This window comes from Epinephelus lanceolatus, chromosome 6 (genome assembly GCF_041903045.1).
Source record: "Epinephelus lanceolatus isolate andai-2023 chromosome 6, ASM4190304v1, whole genome shotgun sequence".
Taxonomy (NCBI): Eukaryota; Metazoa; Chordata; class Actinopteri; order Perciformes; family Serranidae; genus Epinephelus; species Epinephelus lanceolatus.
In genome coordinates, this window is record NC_135739.1 from 72,910 (window position 1) to 92,624 (window position 19,715).

Below are 19,715 nucleotides of genomic sequence, written 5' to 3' on the forward strand. Positions count from 1 at the left end.
TCTCTACAGATACCATACAGATACCCCCCATTCAGTTTAAAGCATAACTGATTTGAGTAAAGGCACGAGAGTTGTAATACTGTACCTGCCATGTCGTCCTGTGCACAATTTGTGGTTGACACGATTTCTCACTTGGACTAAGTCAAGGGGTCCCTAGACATGAAAAATCATGAAGGTGCTTGTCCGAAACAAAAATGGCTGCCATGGTGAATAGGGTAAAAAATTTAACCATCAGATATCACTATGAAATTTACAGAGTTGATTACTCACATTAAGACAAACAAAAAATGTATTGGAAGTTTTTTTGAAACTGTTTGTGTACAAGGGCAAATGGTGCATAATCTAATTAAGTGTGCGCTAATTAGCATAAATTCCACAGATCTAAACATTGGATAGAGACAGGTGAAAATGTCTTTTCTTGACATATAGAGTCAAGACTTTCACTTTGACAGTGCAACAAGCACCCACAGAAGACAACAGAAACCATTCTGAAGGAGCAGGGGATACTTTCATCCTAGGACATGGCCGAGGCACATGGGAACATGGACATTGCTAAGGAGCATGTTATGAACATCAGGCAGATACTTAGTCACGATGTGCTTCCAGTGTCTCCCCTGTTTGAAGGTGACCTTCCAGCTCATGTCAACCAGTCTAAACTGGTTAGTGAGATTGAGCCAAAGTCCAAAGTCTACTCTTACCACTCATGTTGTGGTAGACTTCATGTCGAAGATGCGCCAGATGCAATTGGCACGATTCCCCACTCTAGGTGCTGCCATCAGCACCATCATCAGTTCAACATCATCCCTCTGTGAAGAGCCAGAGTTCATCCATATCATACTGGATTCCTACATTGATATGTCTCTGAAGGAGGGGGAGTGCGTGCGGCGTACAGATTCAACAACTGGCACTGACATCATCAACATAAACAGAGACACACCCATCCCTCAACAACTAGACAAGTTCTGGGCATCTGAGGAGAACAAGCAAAATCTCCAGCTGTTAGTTCGGGACATGGTGTGCAATCGAACCTGTGGCGATGCTACCATCCTTGTCAGCTCTGTTGTCTCCTATGATGAGGTGCTTCCAGCAAAGGCGGCTGGTGGTGAGTTCCCAGACCTGTTGAACTGGATCGAGGAGGCTGACACCAGGCTGGTGGTGCACGTGGAGTGGGCTGTCTGTGTGCAAGAGAGTACTTGTAGTGTCCAATGATACAGACACCTTCGCATTGCTGCTACACTTCACCCCATACTTCCAAGCACTGGGAATGGAGGAAATCTGGCAGCAGTATGGCACTGGTGAGAAATGACGGATGCTTCCGCTGCATCAAGAAGTTTCCAAACTAGGAGTATCACTGGCCAAGACCGTGATCAAGGCACATATACTGACTGGAGATGACTGCATGAGTAAGGTGGGGACCAAATATGCAGCATTGGCCTCTGACCCAGTGCAGTATCTGACCAACTTTGGGGAAGCGGACACCTTGTCAGAGCAGGACACAGAACTAGCTGAGAAGTACTTAGTACAAGTTTGGGCAGGGGCCAGGTCAAGTATGGCTGCTGAGACGTTTGATGATCTCAGGGTAGAGATCATAAACTAGTGACACTGCTGGGATTGATGCCCTCCCTCTTACAACTAGTGTTATCAGAGGCCATATCCAACGAGGTGCCTTTCTTGTGCACAGGGCATGCAAACTGCCTACAACAGCCAAAGGGGAAAGAGAAGAACCTCTGGAACATGGATGGGAGGAGAACCTTGGCACACTCCTGCCATAAAAATGTATGAAGCCCTTACCACCGAGTCTACTCACAACATGCAAATGTGCAGGCAAGTGTGACACCCGACGCTGTGGCTGCTGTGCTACAGGAGTTTGCTGCACTATATTCTGCCACAGAAAAATAGACAGTCCATCTTGTAAAAATGTATCATACTAACTTGTACACAATTACAATATAGTGCGCTTAATTGACACTTTTGTTTGATTTTGTGTCATAATTTAATTTTATATCAGATTTTTCTCGAGATGCTCTTTGCAAAGTTCAACACCTCATTATAATATGACAATAAAAGTAAAAGAGGGGAAGCAAATGGTTATAATTTCTATAATTCCCATGTTCATGTCTCTGAGAAATTGTTATGAAAAATGTGAATAAAAGTGAAAGTACAGAACAAAATCTTAATTGATTTATTGACAGATGACATAGGCATGGGCATGTGATGTGGGTATGTTATTTTTGTCTTTTTCAAAAATAGGGCTGCCATCTATGAGGTTAGAGGGTGGTTGGTATAGCAGAGGGTGGTTGGTATAGCAGAGGGAGGTCCACATTGTAAACGTCTTGACTCTAGTATGTCAAGATAGAAAATACATTTTCTTTTTTTTTCTTTAAAGATATGTTTTTGAGCATTTTGGATAGGATAGCCAAGTGTGAAAGGGGAACAGAGAGAGAGGGGATGACACGCAGCAAAGGGCCACAGGCTGGACTTGAACCTGGGCTTCTGTGGCAACAGCCTTGTACATGGGGCGCCTGCTCTATCCACTAATCCACCGACGCCCCAGAAATACATTTTCACCTGTCTCTATCCAATGTTTAGATATGTGGAATTTATGCTAATTAGCACATACTTAATTAGATTATGCACCATTTGCCCTTGTACACAAACATTTTTAAAAAACTTCCCATACATTTTTTGTTTGTCTTAATGTGAGTAATCAACTCTGTAAATTTCATTGTGATATCTGTTGGTTAAATTTTTTACCTCATTCACCATGGCAGCCATTTTTGTTTTGGCCACGGCGGCCATTTGCCCACTGTGGCGGACAAGCACCTCCGTGATTTTTCATGTCTAGGGACCCCTTGACTTAGTCCAAGTGAGAAATTGTGTCAACCACAAATTGCGCACAGGACGACATGGCAGGTACAGGACTATTGGCAGTTACACCTAGAGTAAAGCTACTGAAGACCAGCAAAATGTTTTCATTTATTCTTTCAGGTGGGTAAATGTCACCTAAGCACCTTCAGATTTTATCAGTAGTGTTCCCTTAATAGATAATTTGTTTTTATGGTTTGTATTGTGCTTCGTGATATTGTTTAAGGGAACTGTAACGTAAGGTTACTGCATACGAGTGGATGCAACTGTCACTAATGCTAGCGTAGTTGCTCAGGGATTTAAGCTGTTACTACTTTCATTTTGACACTCTCACCTGTGACAACACATTAGCTAAGGCTGTAAGGACTGTAACTGTTGGTAGCTGTTGTTGATTTTGTTAAAATATGTTGAATTGTAATTTTATGGGTTATTGTTTGTCGGACGATTGAGCTAGATAGATAGATATTGTTTATTGTCCTTTCGGAAATTTTTCTTGTGTCTGTGGCCGTCAGACAAAACAGAAAAAACAGAAAAAGACATTACAATGAAGACACCACAACACAAACACTTGACACTGCAGACAAAACCCTCAGACAATTCATAACATTGCACATTACAATAAAGACAATTTAAACATCCATCAAACGATACAACAAACACAACCAAAGTGTCCACATAGCATCACCCAGGTTCACCCATTCTATTTAACAAGAGTTATGCTAAAAGGTATAAAGGACCTCTGGGCACGGGAAGTCTTAAGAGGCGGCACTCTGCACCTCTGTCCTGATGGTAATAATTCATACTCGCTAATACATCAGCGATCACATTCACACCTTACAGTTATCAGTTAACCCAATCCCCAATCTGCATGTCTTTGGACTGTGGGAGTAAGCTGGAGTGCCTGGAGAGAACCCACGCTGACTCAGGGAGAACATGCAGGCTCCGCACAGAAGTGCTCCCACACCCGGGATCGATCGCTTGCTGTGAGGCGACAGTACTTATCACCACACCACCCCTTCCCCAAAAAATGTTTGAGTTTATTAAATACCTGCAGAGATGCAACCGCAGTAGAAAAGATACGTGCGTCTCCCCACTGTGCGCATTTATGCACGAGACACAGCAGCCTAACTTCATTAATTAGCCTATCAGGATCTAATGTGAATTAATGTTCTGTGTTCTTCTACACATCCAAAAGGTCACACACAGTTCAGGTTCATACAGTGAAACTGTTTGGAGTAAAGCAGCGTCCTCCTGATAAATCCTGAGCTCCACTTCAGAAGCTAAAAGTTTAACTTCATGTTTCATAATACAGATGATTGGTTTAAATATCATAGTATAAATGTCCTTTATGAAATTAAGACTGTGTACAGGTCTGGCAGAAAATATAACAGTAGCCTACTGCTAATTCTCAAACAGTTTCAGTTGGACGCTGCATCTCAACTGCTCACATGTGCCACCTGCTGGTTGTTGTTGCGCACTGCAGCTACTCCTGGATCAATTATTTCACACTAAAATTTACAAGATTAAAAAAAGAAAAGTGCCGGAGAGGTTAGAAGCCACTAAAAGCTTATCAAAGAAATTCCCCTGTCAAAACATCAATGAAATCACATAATAGAGAAGGAAAAAAAACGGGTAAGGAAAGAAGAAATAGAGGAGGAGAGAGGGAAAAATCAAGACAACACAAGGGAGCAAATAAAATGATGTGTAGGTTAAATGACTCATCACTGGTTCAAGTAGCTACAGTACCTGTACCTGTACATCTGACACTGATCACACCCTTGAATCCCATGAAATCAATGCTGCACAGATGAACTGCGTGTATTACAATTATCATCTAACATCATTGCGTCTGATAAATTGGTCTTCTTTGTCATAACATTATATATGCTACAATAAAGCTTAAAGCTGACGCCACAATTAAATCATATCAACACCAAATTGATAGTCTGAATAAAATCATCCTGATATTGAGCTGTGTTAGAAATTAACAGCTGCACAAAAATATAGCTAGTGTCCCTCTTTAAAAAACAAAAAGGAAAATCCCTCAAACACCATGAAGTGTAGACATGATAGGCTACTTTCCACATTTCCAGCAGCAAAGCTGTCAATTAGGCCCATTATCTTTAACAGGGATCATTTCCTCCAACAAAACAAAATGTTGGCACTAATTAATGGTGCTATTAAGTGTCTGCAAATGATCAGTTTCTTTCTTATGAAGGGGTGGAATGAAAGTTCCACTTCTTTCCACTCCTTTTTGAACAATCTTTTCATTGTCTGTTGTTGTTGCTTTCTTTTCTTTTTTAATGTTCAAAATAAACTTTCAAATCAAAATCAATCAAATGAATTAAACTTCCCGTCATGACTGGGCTGCATTTCTGTCAGCCATCAACAGCTGATTGGCCAGTGGGTGGTGCTTTTTATAGGATCAGATTCAACCCTGAACTTACCCTGCTCCGGAGCAGGATAGCCGTTCAGAGTAAGTTACCATGGTGATCTACCCCGATAAGAACTGAACCGGCTTCGTGAGACCGAAAACCCAGAGTTAACCCTGAAGTTACCTCGCTAAGACATTAATCCTGCTTCCTGATACAGGCCCCAGGTGCATGTCCGACATCAAAGGTGTCAATAAAGTTTATTATTATTATTATTATTGTTGTTGTATTGAAACCGTAGGCTAAATAAACAGAATCGATTGATCAGTTATTGATCCATAGTGTCAGCGGGAGCTTTGTGTCGATGATGATGAGTTGTGTGTGTGTGTGTGTGTAAATAAAAGAAAGGAAACTTGTGACATCACGGGGTGACTTCCGCTGCGGAAGCCGCTGCTGCATGTAAACAAAGCGGAGTTAGCAGCAGCTGCTCTGATGGACACAGACCAACCTTAATCGGATAGCCGGTGACTGAGGTTCAGTTTGTTCGTGTGTGTGATGGAGCTCCGCGGTGACTGAACCGGAACCGGCAACATGTCCATGGAAGACCCGTTCTTCGTCGTCAAAGGGTTAGAACTCTTTACAGCATGCTAACACAGCTAATGCTAACAGGAGCTAACGGCTATAGTGCTAGACTGCGGAGACCTGATAGCTAATCGATAATCAATACAACCTCAGAGACAGAACAAATTTAACTGTGTGTTTTAACAGAAACTCACGAGCTGCTTGTTAACGGTTAACTGTGACGTCAACTCTCAGTTAGCCTGTTAGCATGTTGCTATGATCTTAGCACAGAGTCAGTGATGGTTACAACACATGTAAATCGGTCTGTCTGTCTTTATACATAATCAATAAATTCATATAGGCCTATATATATATATAATGATACATACATACACATAGAAAAATATATAAATTAGTAACTGAACATGTCTGAATGAATATGTGACATGTTGAGTTCAGTAAATTTTGCAGTGAAATGTCAGATTAAAGGATTTATATCTTGTCTGTGAATGATGTTAATGATATTGATATTAATATTGATGTTATTGACAGTAAATATGTTATTATTAATGATGTCATATCAGCAGCAGCTGTGGCGTTTTGTAGAGGAATCTATCAGCTGATCATTTTAAAGGGTTGTAGACTGAATCACTGTGACAACGCACAAACAACAACAGTGATAACTTCCAAGTAGAAAACTGACAGGTGGAGCTACACTTAATAAAATAATCCTCCTGATGCCTGGTTCACACCACACGACATTTCTGTGTCAGATCAGGTAACACACTGCCCGTGACCTGACCGACAGACATGACACACTACAGGATGGTCCACAAGCAATCATCACTGGTTGTCTTTCACTACTCTGTGGTGTCATCAGGTTATTCTCGTTCTATTCTCATTTATATTTCAGTCTCTGTGTCTGTTCATGTTTCAGCTGAACTCTTACTGTAGTAAGTACCGCATGAAAACTATAGCTCTGTCCCAATTCAGGGTCTGCATCCTTCGGAGGACGCGGCCTACGCAGCTATTTTGTTTATTTAATTTACTTTTTGTAAGAGGAAGAGGAGAGGCGGCTCCAGCGACACTGGCAGCTCGTTTATCTCCGGCTGGGAGAGAGCCGTGGGGAGGTAAACCATTTTAACCCACATTAATGTTCATATAGCTAGCTAGCATAGTTCGTGGTAATCAGTATACCTGTTAATAAACGATACCGTTAAGTGACAAACGCTAGCTATATGTGGTTAATGTCATTTAACCAAAAAAATGTATACGAACCCTGTAAATAGCCCTGACTTAATTTCAATATTAAAATGTTTTGTCATTACATCAAAACCATAGTGGGAAGCCAAAGTGGATAGATGGACAGATAAAGCATTATTTATCCAAGCTATAGCTTTAACTAGAATTGTCTTATTAACTAAAATTAAATAGCTATTGTTGCTTTGATCATTTATATACTCCTGTTCTTACCCTCCTTTCCCCATCCAGACCAGGCCCCTGTACTGCAGAATAAACCTGGCTGTTCTGGTGCTGCAAAACGTCTTTAATCATGGTGACACAAGGCAAGATTTCAGGCCGAGCAGATTCCCTGGAGGTGCTGCCGGACACGTTTTACATAATTTTATATTTGTTCTCTATAAATAGTGATTTCTACTGATCTTTTGTAAATAGTTGTACATGTTAAGAATGCCCACTTGTAAACTTGTAAATAATTAGAAATGTTCAGATTGTATCTTTGTAAATACTTGGTTATCAAAGCAAAAAAATAAATTGTGTTGTCACTGAAGAGTAGATCAAAAGTTTACTCTAGTTGTAAATAAGAAATGGAACCAATAATGTATAATCCCTCCTGTCGCTGGCCCTGGATGCCTCTCCTCATCCTCCTCATCCTCCTCCTCATGCTGCTCACCCACTGCAGCACCTGGCCCTGGTGTGTCCTCAGGGATGGAGGCAACAGGACAGGTGGGGCAATGGAAGTCCTCTGTCCTAAAACCTCATCCATGAGGACAAACCAGGGCCAGGTGGCAGCAGTGGGCTTCCTGCTACCCCCTGCCCTGTCCCTGGATCTTTGCATTCCTAAGGCAGAGGAAATCAGTCACAACAGCAGCAATTTTCTACAAAGTATTTATTAAAAAAGTCTTGAAAAAGAAGTGCATCATGGACCCAAACAGAGGTATGTTTGAGGTGCTCTTTGGAATGGGATTCATGTAGTGATAAAGAAATGAAGAAAAAAACTCCAAAGCACTCTCCTAAAGCAGTTAAATGCCTTTATTCTTAAGCCATGGTTATATAAACCTTAAAAACACAGTCCTTCAACACGTTTCGGCATCAAGCCTTCATCAGGAAGTTAAACAGATTCAAGGAATAAAGAATAAGTAAGGGATAATGTATAATGAGCCGGTGAATACTGGGAAAATAACTCCTGGCAGTTACGTCGGGAGTTGTTTTCCCAGTATTCACCGGCTCATTATACATTATCCCGCTTATTACACGGCTAATTATCAGTTAAATAAATAATTTGAGACAGAATATTGATTAATTATACAATTTTTATTGATTTATAAATTAAATCGGGAGGAGAGAAAAAAAAAACTGCCGGCAACGGCTGAATCTGCGCTACAGTAGCTACAGGGAATCAAGAGAAAATGAAAAGAAACTAGCCTCTCTTTTCCATGTGCCTCTGAGCATCCCTCTTCTCCAGCATTCTTCTCATCTTCAGACAGTAACCATGACTCAAGATTTTCATGCTCACCAAATATGTTAAAAGTTATATCATGAAAATACTCCATCTTTGTATCTTGTAAATTATTATTTTGAAGCAGTGACGGCTATGTTAGCCCAATAAAAAAGTAACTGTTGTCAGGGAAGTGTCCCTAGCAACGCTGGGCTACATAGCAACGGTCATTACACAGTAATATCAGACCTCTGAATGCCGCGACTGACCAATTAGAATACAGCATTTAATAGAGCCGTGTAATAAGGCCATTTTAATTATATGGGAGAGTGCCTTGGAGTTTTTTATACGTTTCTTTATCAAAGTATTACCTTGGGTAAAACAAATGTAGTTTCCATATCATTATCCAAACCTGCACGTACTTTATTTTTATTTTTTCAAGTTGTCCCACGTTTTTTCACCTGTTGAGGTTCCAATTTTCCCTCCTGGCCCATTTTTTGAGGGATTGTTCTAAACAAGAGAGAAGCATGACAGAAGGTCAACACACAAGATCACATTATCACAAATATGTAAAGATTCACAAAAAGTGACATCAGGACAGACATAAAACTCCCACCCCCACCCAAAAACAACATTCACTTATTGTGTTCTTAAGATTATATTTGTACTTTGGTTGCTGTACAGGATTTGGTTTAATTTAAGTAACCTTTACATACAAATATGTATAGAGTACAAATGGGCTATTTATTATTGCCTTAACAGGTACCTCCATCCGAGTGTGGCTGTATTCTTGGCCCCTGTGAACAGGTGGTCGTTCTCACCACAGAGTTTTATAAACTCCTCCGTTTCCTCCTTGCTCCCTACAACAAAATGAAATGTAAGACATATTTTCTGTTATGTTAATGGGCAAAATTATATTTATATATATATATATATATATATATATATATGTATATATATATGTATATAATGATGATAACAGTAATGCTCCTTTTATTTTTTTATTTATTTAACCTTTATTTAACCAGGCAGAATCATTAAGAAGGAGTTCTTATTTACAATGATGGCCTGACAAGAGGCACAAGCTTCTTGAGGGGGAGGGGAGAGAGGGCTGTGAAAGAAAAAGGATTGGTTAAAAAGACGGTAGCACAGCACAGAGCACAACTATACAGACATGTAGCAGGACATCAACAGAGACAGCACACAGGCATGGCTATGCGGACAAATAGCAAGAGAGTGACAGGGATAGAAAGGGTTAACAAACATCTATTCAGTCATACAGGCATATAGGCAAAGCAGTGGGGTTAATAGCAAAGATTATTTTCAACATCACAACACAAAAAACATAAAAACAAAGTTAATAACAGGATTATTTGCAACATCATATTACAAAAAAAAGGAGCCTGGGCCAACGGTGGCAGGTATGGGTGCTCAACACAGAGTACAGGCAGACTGAGGGAAAGGTTAGACGGTAGGGAAGCAGTTGCAGGAATCTGTAAAAAGATGTGAGATGGCCTCTTTGAAGGCCGGGATTGAAATTAATTTATCCAGTTTGAGGTGTTTTTGTAATGCGTTCCAGTCAGAAACGGCAGCTGACTGGAATGATGCAAGGCCAAATGTGGATCTGGTTTTGGGGGTTGTTAGCAGAATATGGAGAGAGGACCGAGTGTTGTATGTGACAGGGAGTCGGTGCAGCAAGCGAGACAGGTAGGGGGGTGTCGGTTGAAGGAGGGTCTTGTAAATGAGAGTGAGCCAGTAAATCTGGCGGTGGGTGTGAAGTGATGGCCAACTTACCAGAGAGTAAAGAGTACAGTGGTTGGTATTGTAAGAGGCATTAGTGGCAAAGCGGATGGCAGAGTGATAGAGTGTGTCCAGTTTAGCGAGAGTGCCCTTAGAATGCGGTACCATAGATAGTGTCACTGAAATCGAGTGTGGGGAGAATAGTCAGTTTGATGAGAGTCAGTTTAGCAGAAGAGGTGAAGGCATGACGATGTCTATAAAGGAAACCGAGTTTGGCCCAGACCTTAGCCTGTAACTGAGAGATGTGGTGTGAAAAACATAACGTAGAGTCTAACCAAATGCCAAGGTATTTGTAGGTGGAAACATGCTCTAGGATAGCTCCCTCATAGGTAGAGGTGGTTAGTGGAGATGGAGAGGGAGCACCCTTCCGGTGAAACCACATGGCTTTTGTCTTGGATGTGTTGAGTGACAGTTTCAATAGTGAGAAAGCGTGTTGTACCTGGAAAAAGCTATCCTGGAGTGTGGCTTGGACAAAGGAGGGAGATGGACCAGAGGCATAGAGAATTGTGTCATCAGCATAAAGGTGAATGAGTGAGTTGCCAGCAACTAAGGGAGTATTATTGATATAGATGGAAAACAGTGAAGGACCAAGTATAGAACCTTGAGGGACACCCTTGGTGACTGGGAGGGGGTGAGAGAGTGAGTTGTCAAACCTTATGCGTTGCACCCGATGGGAGAGATAGTCAGAGAACCAGGCCAGTGAGTGATCTGAAACCCCAATGCTGCTCAGCCTACTAATGAGAATAGAATGGTCAGCGGAGTCAAAGGCTTTGGCAAGGTCAGTGAAAATGGCAGCACAGTATTGTTTAGTGTCTAGAGCAGAGGTGATGTCGTTTAACACCTTGAAAGTAGCTGTTGTACACCCATACCCGGCACGGAAACCAGACTGTACATCAGATAGGATACCAGAAACGTCAAGGTAGTCTGTGAGCTGTTTGTTCACAAGCTTCTCAAATACCTTGGACACGCATGGCAGAATAGAGATAGGTCTGTAGTTGTTTGGATCGGACTGCTTGCCACCCTTAAACAGAGGGAGGACAATAGCTTCTTTCCAATCTGAGGGTATTTCAGCCGCGTGGAGTGAAAGGTTAAAGAGTGCAGTTAAGGGTGCAACAATAATGGGAGCCGCGGTTTTAATAAAAAAAATAAAAAAAATGCGGGAAGATCGTCACACCCAGCTGATTTTTGGGGGTCTAAAGTAGACAATTCCTTTAGAACCTCCATCTCTGTAAGAGAACGAAGGGAGAAGTTAGCTCTTTATTCAATCTAAACGTTTACAGTTTTACAGCCTAGAAATACAGTGGGGCTCACAACCTATCCTCTCATTAACTTTATATTTGTTCATTGCGGTGCGTTTATGCACCTGATGTGAGGTATAAACAGCCTACGGTGTCTCCATAGTTACAATAAGATATAAGTCACCCTGCGAGATTGTAACAATTGAAAGTGAAGGGTTTTTAGGCTTTAACGTTACTTTTAAAGGCCAACTGAGCTCCTTGTATCAACAGGTTAGCCTTAAGCTACATCGCATAGCTGGCTAGCATCACTAACGTCACGTATTTAAACAGCCATTTAGAGGTTTTTAGGCCCCTTCAGCTTCTGGCTGAAAGTAAAGTAAAAATCTGTTACTTACATTTTAAGGTGTATTTGGTGCTACTGCTGGTGCCGGTGCTTTTCTGCCGTTGAAAAGAAAAATCCGGGTTGAACAGAGGCGCACAAAGAATCTTGGGATGTGGGAGGCCGCGAAGGATAGTAACGGTGCATCCTCCGAATACAGGGAAAAGGAGGGCGCATTTGGAGGAGCCTTCGAATTTGGACGCATTGGGACAGCCTTCGCGCATCGTTGTGACGTAAGCTGCCTTCAAATTCGCTCTTCGAAGGATGCAGACCCTGAATTGGGACACAGCTTAGGACAGTCACTGAACCCTTCACAGGAAGTTCCTGCAAATGTTTCACAATAAATGCCTTTTTATAAAATGAAGGAATTCTCTCAGTTTTTAATTTGAAACAGAAACAGGAAGTGTTGAGTTTGATCAAACTAAAAACAGAATGCGCGTGTTTGAGATGCAGCTGGTAGCCTCTGCAGCTGTGCTGAGTAAAGGCCCAGACACTTTCAATCAGTCAATCAATTTTATTTATAAAGCCCAATATCACAAATCACAATTTGCCTCACAGGGCTTTACAGCATACAACATCCTTCTGTCCTTATGACCCTCGCAGCGGATAAGGAAAAACTCCCCAAAAAAAACCCTTTAACGGGGAAAAAAAAACGGTAGAAACCTCAGGAAGAGCAACTGAAGAGGGATCCCTCTTCCAGGATGGACAGACATGCAATAGATGTCGTACAGAACAGATCAACATGATAAATTAACAGTAATCCGCATGACACAATGAGACAGAGTGAGAGACAGAGAGAGAGATGCAGGTAATGACAGTAGCTTACAACAACATTATTGAAAGTAATAATATTATAGTTATAGTTCTGGTTACTGTGGTACAATATGTTGAAAGTATGTATTAATATCTGGCAGTATACATGTGTGACAATAGTCATATGTGTATAATAACAGTAGAAGTATGACTAATGACTAATGATGGCAGCAGCAGCAGGAGGCATCTGGCAGGACCACGGCAGCAGCACAACCACACACGTCACACTATCCAGGCACCACTGCGATATGAGTTAATCTGAGAGACAGTGGAGCACAAAGGCTCCGGAGAAGAAGCCGAGTTAGTGACATCCAGAATGGCTGAGTTAGCAAGATGCAGTAATAGAATACGAGAGAGAGAGAGAGAGAGAGAGAGAGAGAGAGAAGGTGCCCGGTGTATTATAGGGGTGTCCTCCGGCAGACTAGGCCTAAGTCAGCCTAACTAGGGGCTGGTACAGGGCAAGCCTGAGCCAGCCCTAACTATAAGCTTTATCAAAGAGGAAAGTCTTAAGTCTAGTCTTAAATGTGGAGACGGTGTCTGCCTCCCGGACCGTAACAGGAAGATGATTCCACAGGAGAGGAGCCTGATAGCTGAAGGCTCTGGCTCCTGATCTACTTTTGGAGACTTTAGGGACCACGAGTAACCCTGCGTTCTCAGAGCGCAGTGTTCTGGTGGGATAATATGGCACTATGAGCTGTCTAAGATATGACGGAGCTTGACCATTTAGAGCTTTATAAGTTAACAGTAGGATTTTAAATTAAATTCTGGATTTTACAGGGAGCCAGTGCAGAGAAGCTAAAACAGGAGAAATATGATCTCGTTTCTTAGTTCCTGTTAGTACACGTGCTGCTGCATTCTGAATTAGCTGGAGAGTTTTTAAGGACTTAGTAGAGCTACCTGATAATAGAGAGTTACAGTAATCCAGCCTAGAGGTAACAAAAGTGTGGACCAATTTTTCTACATCTTTTCGGGTCAGGATAGGCCTAATTTTAGCAATATTACGCAGATGAAAAAATGCAGTCTGTGAGGTTTGTTTTAAACGAGAATTATAAAAGACAAATCTTGATCAAATATTACTCCGAGGTTTCTTATGGTAGTGCTAGAGGCCAGAGCAATGCCATCTAGAGAAACTATGTCATCAGACAAAGAGTCTCTGAGTTGTTTGGGGCCAAGAACAATAACTTCAGTTTTGTCTGAATTTAACATCAGGAAATCTATCTGTGAGTTTGATTCCTTGATATCCTCCATTATGAAGAAAAAACATTCTTTGCTAGCTTGATGCTAATGGCAGTACTCAGTGGGTTGATAAAGGGCCTCTGCTGTTTCCTTTTTACTCTGTGTGCTAACGTCCCTACAGGAAGTATCTAAAAGGCTGTGCTGTTACTGTCCTACAGTTTCCACGGCAACAGATCACTCTGTGTTCCTATTGGTCAAAGTGACGGCTGTGACGGGAGAAGTCGTGGAAGACAAAAACAAAATCAAACATGCTAGACTTTATGTCAGAACGTCATGAGTCGTCTCAGATGTGGCGTCGACTGTTGTCTGCTATGACACACTACACGAGATAAAATGATGCATTATGGTAGACGACACTCATTGTCATTCACGATCTGAGCGACACTATATGAGGCCGGTCGGGCTGTAACCAGGCTGATATCATGTAGTGTGAACCAGGCATTTTAGACTTGCACCGATTAATCAGCAGTGCTCTGAATCGGGCCGGTTTTCACGTGATTGGCCATGACCTGCGACCGGCCGGTCAGTCTGAAATTTGCAGCTCAACTCAACTCAGCTTTATTTATAAAGCGCTTTAAAACAACCACAGCTGAAACAAAGTGCTGTACATAGGTCATAAAACAACAAAACAGTGAGATAATAAAAAGCAGTTAAAAAACAATAAAAACAACAAACAAATAAAAACAGAGCGAGGTCTCATGCTGGGTTAAAGGCCATTGAGTAAAAGTGGGTTTTAAGGTGGGTTTTAAAAACAGACAGTGAGGAGGCCTGTCTGATGTGCAGAGGTAGATTATTCCACATTTTTGGAGCAGCAACTGAGAATGCACAGTCTCCTTTAAGCGTTCGCTTAGACCTCGGTACCTCAAGGAGCAGCTGATCAGCTGGCCTGAGGCACCGGGCAGGGGTGTAGGGGTGAAGAAGCTCAGAGAGGTAGGGCGGGGCGAGGCCATTTAAAGATTTAAAAACAAATAAAAGGATCTTAAAATGAACTCTAAAGTGCACAGGCAGCCAGTGGAGGGAGGCCAGGATGGGTGTAATGTGCTCTCTCATTCATACTCCAGTTAGCAGACGAGCGGCAACATTCTGGATTAACTGGAGACGTGCAAGAGAGGACTGGCTAACTCCAAAATAAAGTGCATTGCAGTAATCCAGCCGAGATGTAATGAAGGCATGGATTACTGCTTCAAAGTGCTGATGTGTAAGAAAAGGCTTCACCTTCGCAAGCTGCCTGAGGTGAAAGAAACTCAACTTTACAACTGCACTAATTTGGCGGTCCAATTTAAAATCACTGTCCATCTTAAAACCCAAGTTAGTAACAGTAGACTTTGCATAAACTGCCAAAGGACCCAGATCAACAGGAGAGGAAACACAGGAGCCGCTGGGGCCAAACACCATCACCTCTGTTTTTTTTCTCATTAAAATTTAAAAAGTTTAGGGCCATCCAGGCTTTGATGTCTTCAAGACATGACAGCAGGGGTTTGAGGGAAAAGGCATCGCTTTTACTCAGAGGGACATATATCTAGCTGTCATCAGCATAGCAATGAAAAGCGACACCATGCTTTCTGAGGATAGACCCTAGGGAAAGCATATACAGGGAGAAAAGCAGGGGTCCTAAAATTGAACCCTGTGGGACCCCATATAAAAGCGGAGTGGAGGAGGATTCACACGCACCAAGACCAACACACACAGTCCTGTCGGCTAAGTAGGACCTGAACCAGTCCAGGGCGCTACCACCAATGCCCACTAGCTGCTGCAGACGTTTTAACAAAATGTTGTGGTCTACAGTGTCAAAGGCAGCGGTCAAGTCGAGCAGGACAAGAATAACATAGTTGCCACTATCATTTGCCGTTAAAATGTCATTAAAAACTTTTAAAAGGGCAGTTTCCGTGCTATGTAAAGTTTTAAAACCAGACTGAAAAATCTCCATAATATTGCAATCATCAAGGAAAGTTTTTAGCTGTGCATAGACAATTTTCTCCAGGATTTTAGAAATAAAAGGCAACTTGGAGATGGGCCTGAAATTTGCTAAAACAGTGCTATCTAAGCCAGGCTTCTTCAGCAAAGGTTGTACTACTGCATGTTTGAAGCTTACTGGGACAACACCAGAGGACAGGCTGCTATTTAAGATGGTCAGAACCGACTGCCCTATAGTAGAGAAAACTTCTTTTAAGAAGTGGGGAGGGACCACATCACGAGGGGAACCTGATGGTTTAATATGGGCCACCACATCCTCTAACGGTGACAGAGTCACAGGTTCAAATCTGTTGAACACAGCTGGGCAAGAAACAGAGACAGAGGGGTCAAAGGTGGGTGGAGAAATGAGAGCTCTTGTGGACACAACCTTATCAATGAAAAAGTGCAGAAAACTATTACACACATCAATGGATGTTTCCAAACATACAGGCTGTGGGACATTCAAAACAGAGTCAATTGTTCTGAACAGTACATGAGGGTTCTTACAGTTTTCTGTGATAATGTTTGACAGATACTCTCTTTTGGACTCTTTGACAATATTTTGATAAGAGCACCAGCGGTCCTTTAAAATTTGAAATGAAACCTGCAGCTTGTCCTTCTTCCACCTGCGTTCAGCTCTGCGACATTCCCATCTGGCTGCACGGGTTCTGTCGTTGAACCAGGGTTCACGTCTAGCCTTAGACTGCCTGGGTTTTAGAGGAGCCACAGAGTCCATTATAGAAAGGCAGGAGGAGTTAAACCAGGAGCAGAGCTCCTCCGTATCAGCAGAGGCTGAATCAGGGCGGACACAGACAGCAGAGAAGGCAGCAGAGAAATTGCTGGCAGTGAAGGGGTTAAAAGCCTGACAAAGCCTGACAGGAGCGCGGTATTCAGCTGCCGCACAGGAGAGATCAACACTAAATAAAACTGGTGCATGGTCAGAAAACACACAATCACCGATCTCGAAGTTGGACACAGTCCACAGAGAAAACCAAAAAAGTCTAATGTATGCCTATGCTCGTGTGTGGGACCAGACAAACACTGCTTCAAACCAAAAGAGTCCACGACGTTTAAAAAGTCCTTCACCATAGGCTTATCAGGACAGCAGACATGGAGATTAAAATCGCCGTCAAGAAGGACACGATTATAGTTGAGCATCACTCCCGCAAGGAAGTTTGAAAAGTCACTGATGAACTCTTTATTATATTTTGGGGGTCGGTAAATGACGGCACAGAGCACCGGGTCTGAGTGACCAACCTCGAAAACAGTCAGCTCAAAACTGGAGGAAGATGCAGGACGCTGTTTGCAATTAAAAGTTCCTTTAAAAACAGTCGCCATTCCTCCATCTCGGCCCAGTGCCCGCGGGGAGTTAAAATAACAGCAATCGGCTGGTAAAAGTTCAACAAGAGGGCTGCACTCACCAGCGTTGATAGACGTCTCCGTTACACAGAGGAAATCCAAATCACGGGAGTTGAATAACTCCCTCAAGATAAAAGTTTTGTTTGCCAGCGATCTGGCGTTAACCAGGCCAATTCTGGTCGGAGCTGGAGCCTGTGGTCCAGCAGATCGCTGCACACGAAGCGGTGTCCTCAGGTTGTGGAGATTAATCCCACGCTGGCGGAGCCGGGCGGGGAGCGGGTAACGCAGCCGGAATAGGCTTACGTCATCCAAGCCGGTGACAGGTACCAGACAGCTGTCAATGGGATCCAGGAAGCGCCGGGGCACTGTGAAGGGATGTGATGATCCCTGTACAGTCCGGGAGTCGTACGAGGAGCGTGCCAGGCAGATCCTTAATTTTACCATCTGACCACTCGGTTTACCGCGGCGACGAGGACGCCTCCGCCGGGAAGGCAGCGCCGAGGCCTGGAGAAGGTGAGTCGGGATTTCCGACAGGAGCGGGGGTAGGAGGATACTTTAATTTTCAATGCAGGAGGTTCACAACAAGTGTGTATGTGTGGTTCTTTGCGTTTTTTTTTCCCCGTTAAAGGGTTTTTTTGGGGGGAGTTTTTCCTTATCCGCTGCGAGGGTCATAAGGACAGAGGGATGTCGTATGCTGTAAAGCCCTGTGAGGCAAATTGTGATTTGTGATATTGGGCTTTATAAATAAAATTGATTGATTGATTGATTAAACAAAAGGAAAAATAGCTTTACACTCAATTCTTACAAATATGGCTTCTCACCTTAATCATTCACGCACACACATCAAAAGAGAAAAGGAGAAAGTTGTTAATTGTCCGTGTTAAACTGAACTGCGGAGCTCTCACTGCTGCACGGTGCTGCTTGAAACTGACAAGGCGCATGTCCGCGTGGCAAAGATGCGCGTGCCTGTGCGCTTACTGGCGGACACATCCTCAGCACTAAGGGCTTTTGTACAGACGACCTACACAATGTCGGCTGTATGGAAATTTGGTCTATGCAAGAAATAACCCACAAATGCTCTACACCAAGACTTAATATTTTATTTATCCATGTTTTTATTTATGTATGTCTTTTTTTACTTATTTATTTTAATACTGTGCCTGAAGTTATATTTGAGCAAAAAGGAAAATGTTTCTTAACCGGTGTCACTGTTTCTGTTTGTTTGAGATAATTATTGAAGAGCTGGTTGTATCTTCGTTAAAATGTTTTAATAAAGGAAAGATAGAAAATATTGAAATATATTGTGTGCTGTAAAGTGGTTTGAAAAAAATGAAATCGGAATCGGCCAAAATCGGAATCGGCCGTCCAAACACTCTGCAAATCAGAAATCGGGATCGGCCCAAAAAATTGTAATCGGTGCAAGTCTGATAATGATTTCTGTTGTTGTGTTAAACTGAAACTTTTAAAGATTTAAACTGAAACATTTAAAGATTTAAACTGAATTATTTAAAGAGTGTAAGTGAAACATTAAAAGATTTAAGCTGAAACATTTAAGGAGTTTAACTGAAACATTGAAAGAGTTGAACTGTAACTTTTAAAGAGTTGAACTGAAACATTTTAAGATTTTAAGTGAAACATTTTAAGATTTACAATTAAACTCTGAGGCCTGACCTGTCTGATGTTTGTGCAGTGATTAATTTATGAGCTGTGTGTCTTCTTTATCATCTTAAATAAATTAAATTTGCCGACACTGAAGATAAACAATGTCGTGCTGTGGGCGGAGCCGCAGTAAAAACTTTGACCACTGACATAATCTCTGTCACCGTCAGTGTTCGTGACATTTGAATATTTGCTGTCAGAGTCAGTACGTTTACATGCATCTTGAGAAAATAGAATTATTGGCTTAGTCCGATTGAAACAGGATTTTTAAATGCATGTAAACAGCTTAGACCGACTGAAATTGGACTATACGTTGCTCGACTAACACACCGAGATAATTCCATTGAAAATCGAACTATTGCTGCATGTATCCACTTAGTCCGACTGGAGCCGGACTCGGCGTTCGGCGCAACACCACTTTTTCTTTAGCGGGCTTTCACCTCGAAGAGGAAGGAGATGACATAGCAGCAGATCAGTATCTCCTGGAAAAACAAACAAACACCATGGTGACCGAGAAGCAGAAGACGCACTTCTGGACGGACAAGGAAACTACAGTCATCTCCGCCATCTTCATTCATCGTTAGCTTCCTCTTCGGGTCAACCAGAACCAGTTCTATATGCACTATGTTAAAAAGGACACAGCACCACCCATCAAAGCGGAGTCAGGCGTACTTGGTCAGAAATTTGATTTTCTCTTCTGCATGTTTACTCAGACAAGACAAGAAGTCCGACTTGACTGATTAGCCTGTAAAAGTACTGAGTGACGGACAGTGGCAGCAGTGAACCTGCAGCTCAGAGTTTTG

At 42.2% G+C, this 19,715-nt stretch overlaps 1 protein-coding gene and 1 long non-coding RNA gene across 3 annotated transcripts in view; both read left to right on the forward strand.

The window, feature by feature from the left end:
• Positions 1-5,652: 5,652 nt before the first annotated feature.
• Positions 5,653-19,715, forward strand: part of stx6 (syntaxin 6) — a 39,951-nt gene continuing 25,888 nt past the window's right edge. The window contains exon 1 of one of the 2 annotated variants that reach the window (XM_033621994.2): positions 5,653-5,863. In XM_033621994.2, the coding sequence (XP_033477885.2) occupies positions 5,829-5,863 (35 nt within the window). In that variant the 5' untranslated portion in view covers positions 5,653-5,828. The remainder of the gene's footprint in view (positions 5,864-19,715) is intronic. The other variant, XM_033621993.2, reaches the window with a different exon arrangement.
• LOC117254321 (uncharacterized) lies at positions 5,873-7,592 on the forward strand. Its single transcript, XR_013491685.1, has 2 exons — positions 5,873-6,678; positions 6,792-7,592. It is a non-coding gene; the product is annotated as an uncharacterized LOC117254321 (long non-coding RNA).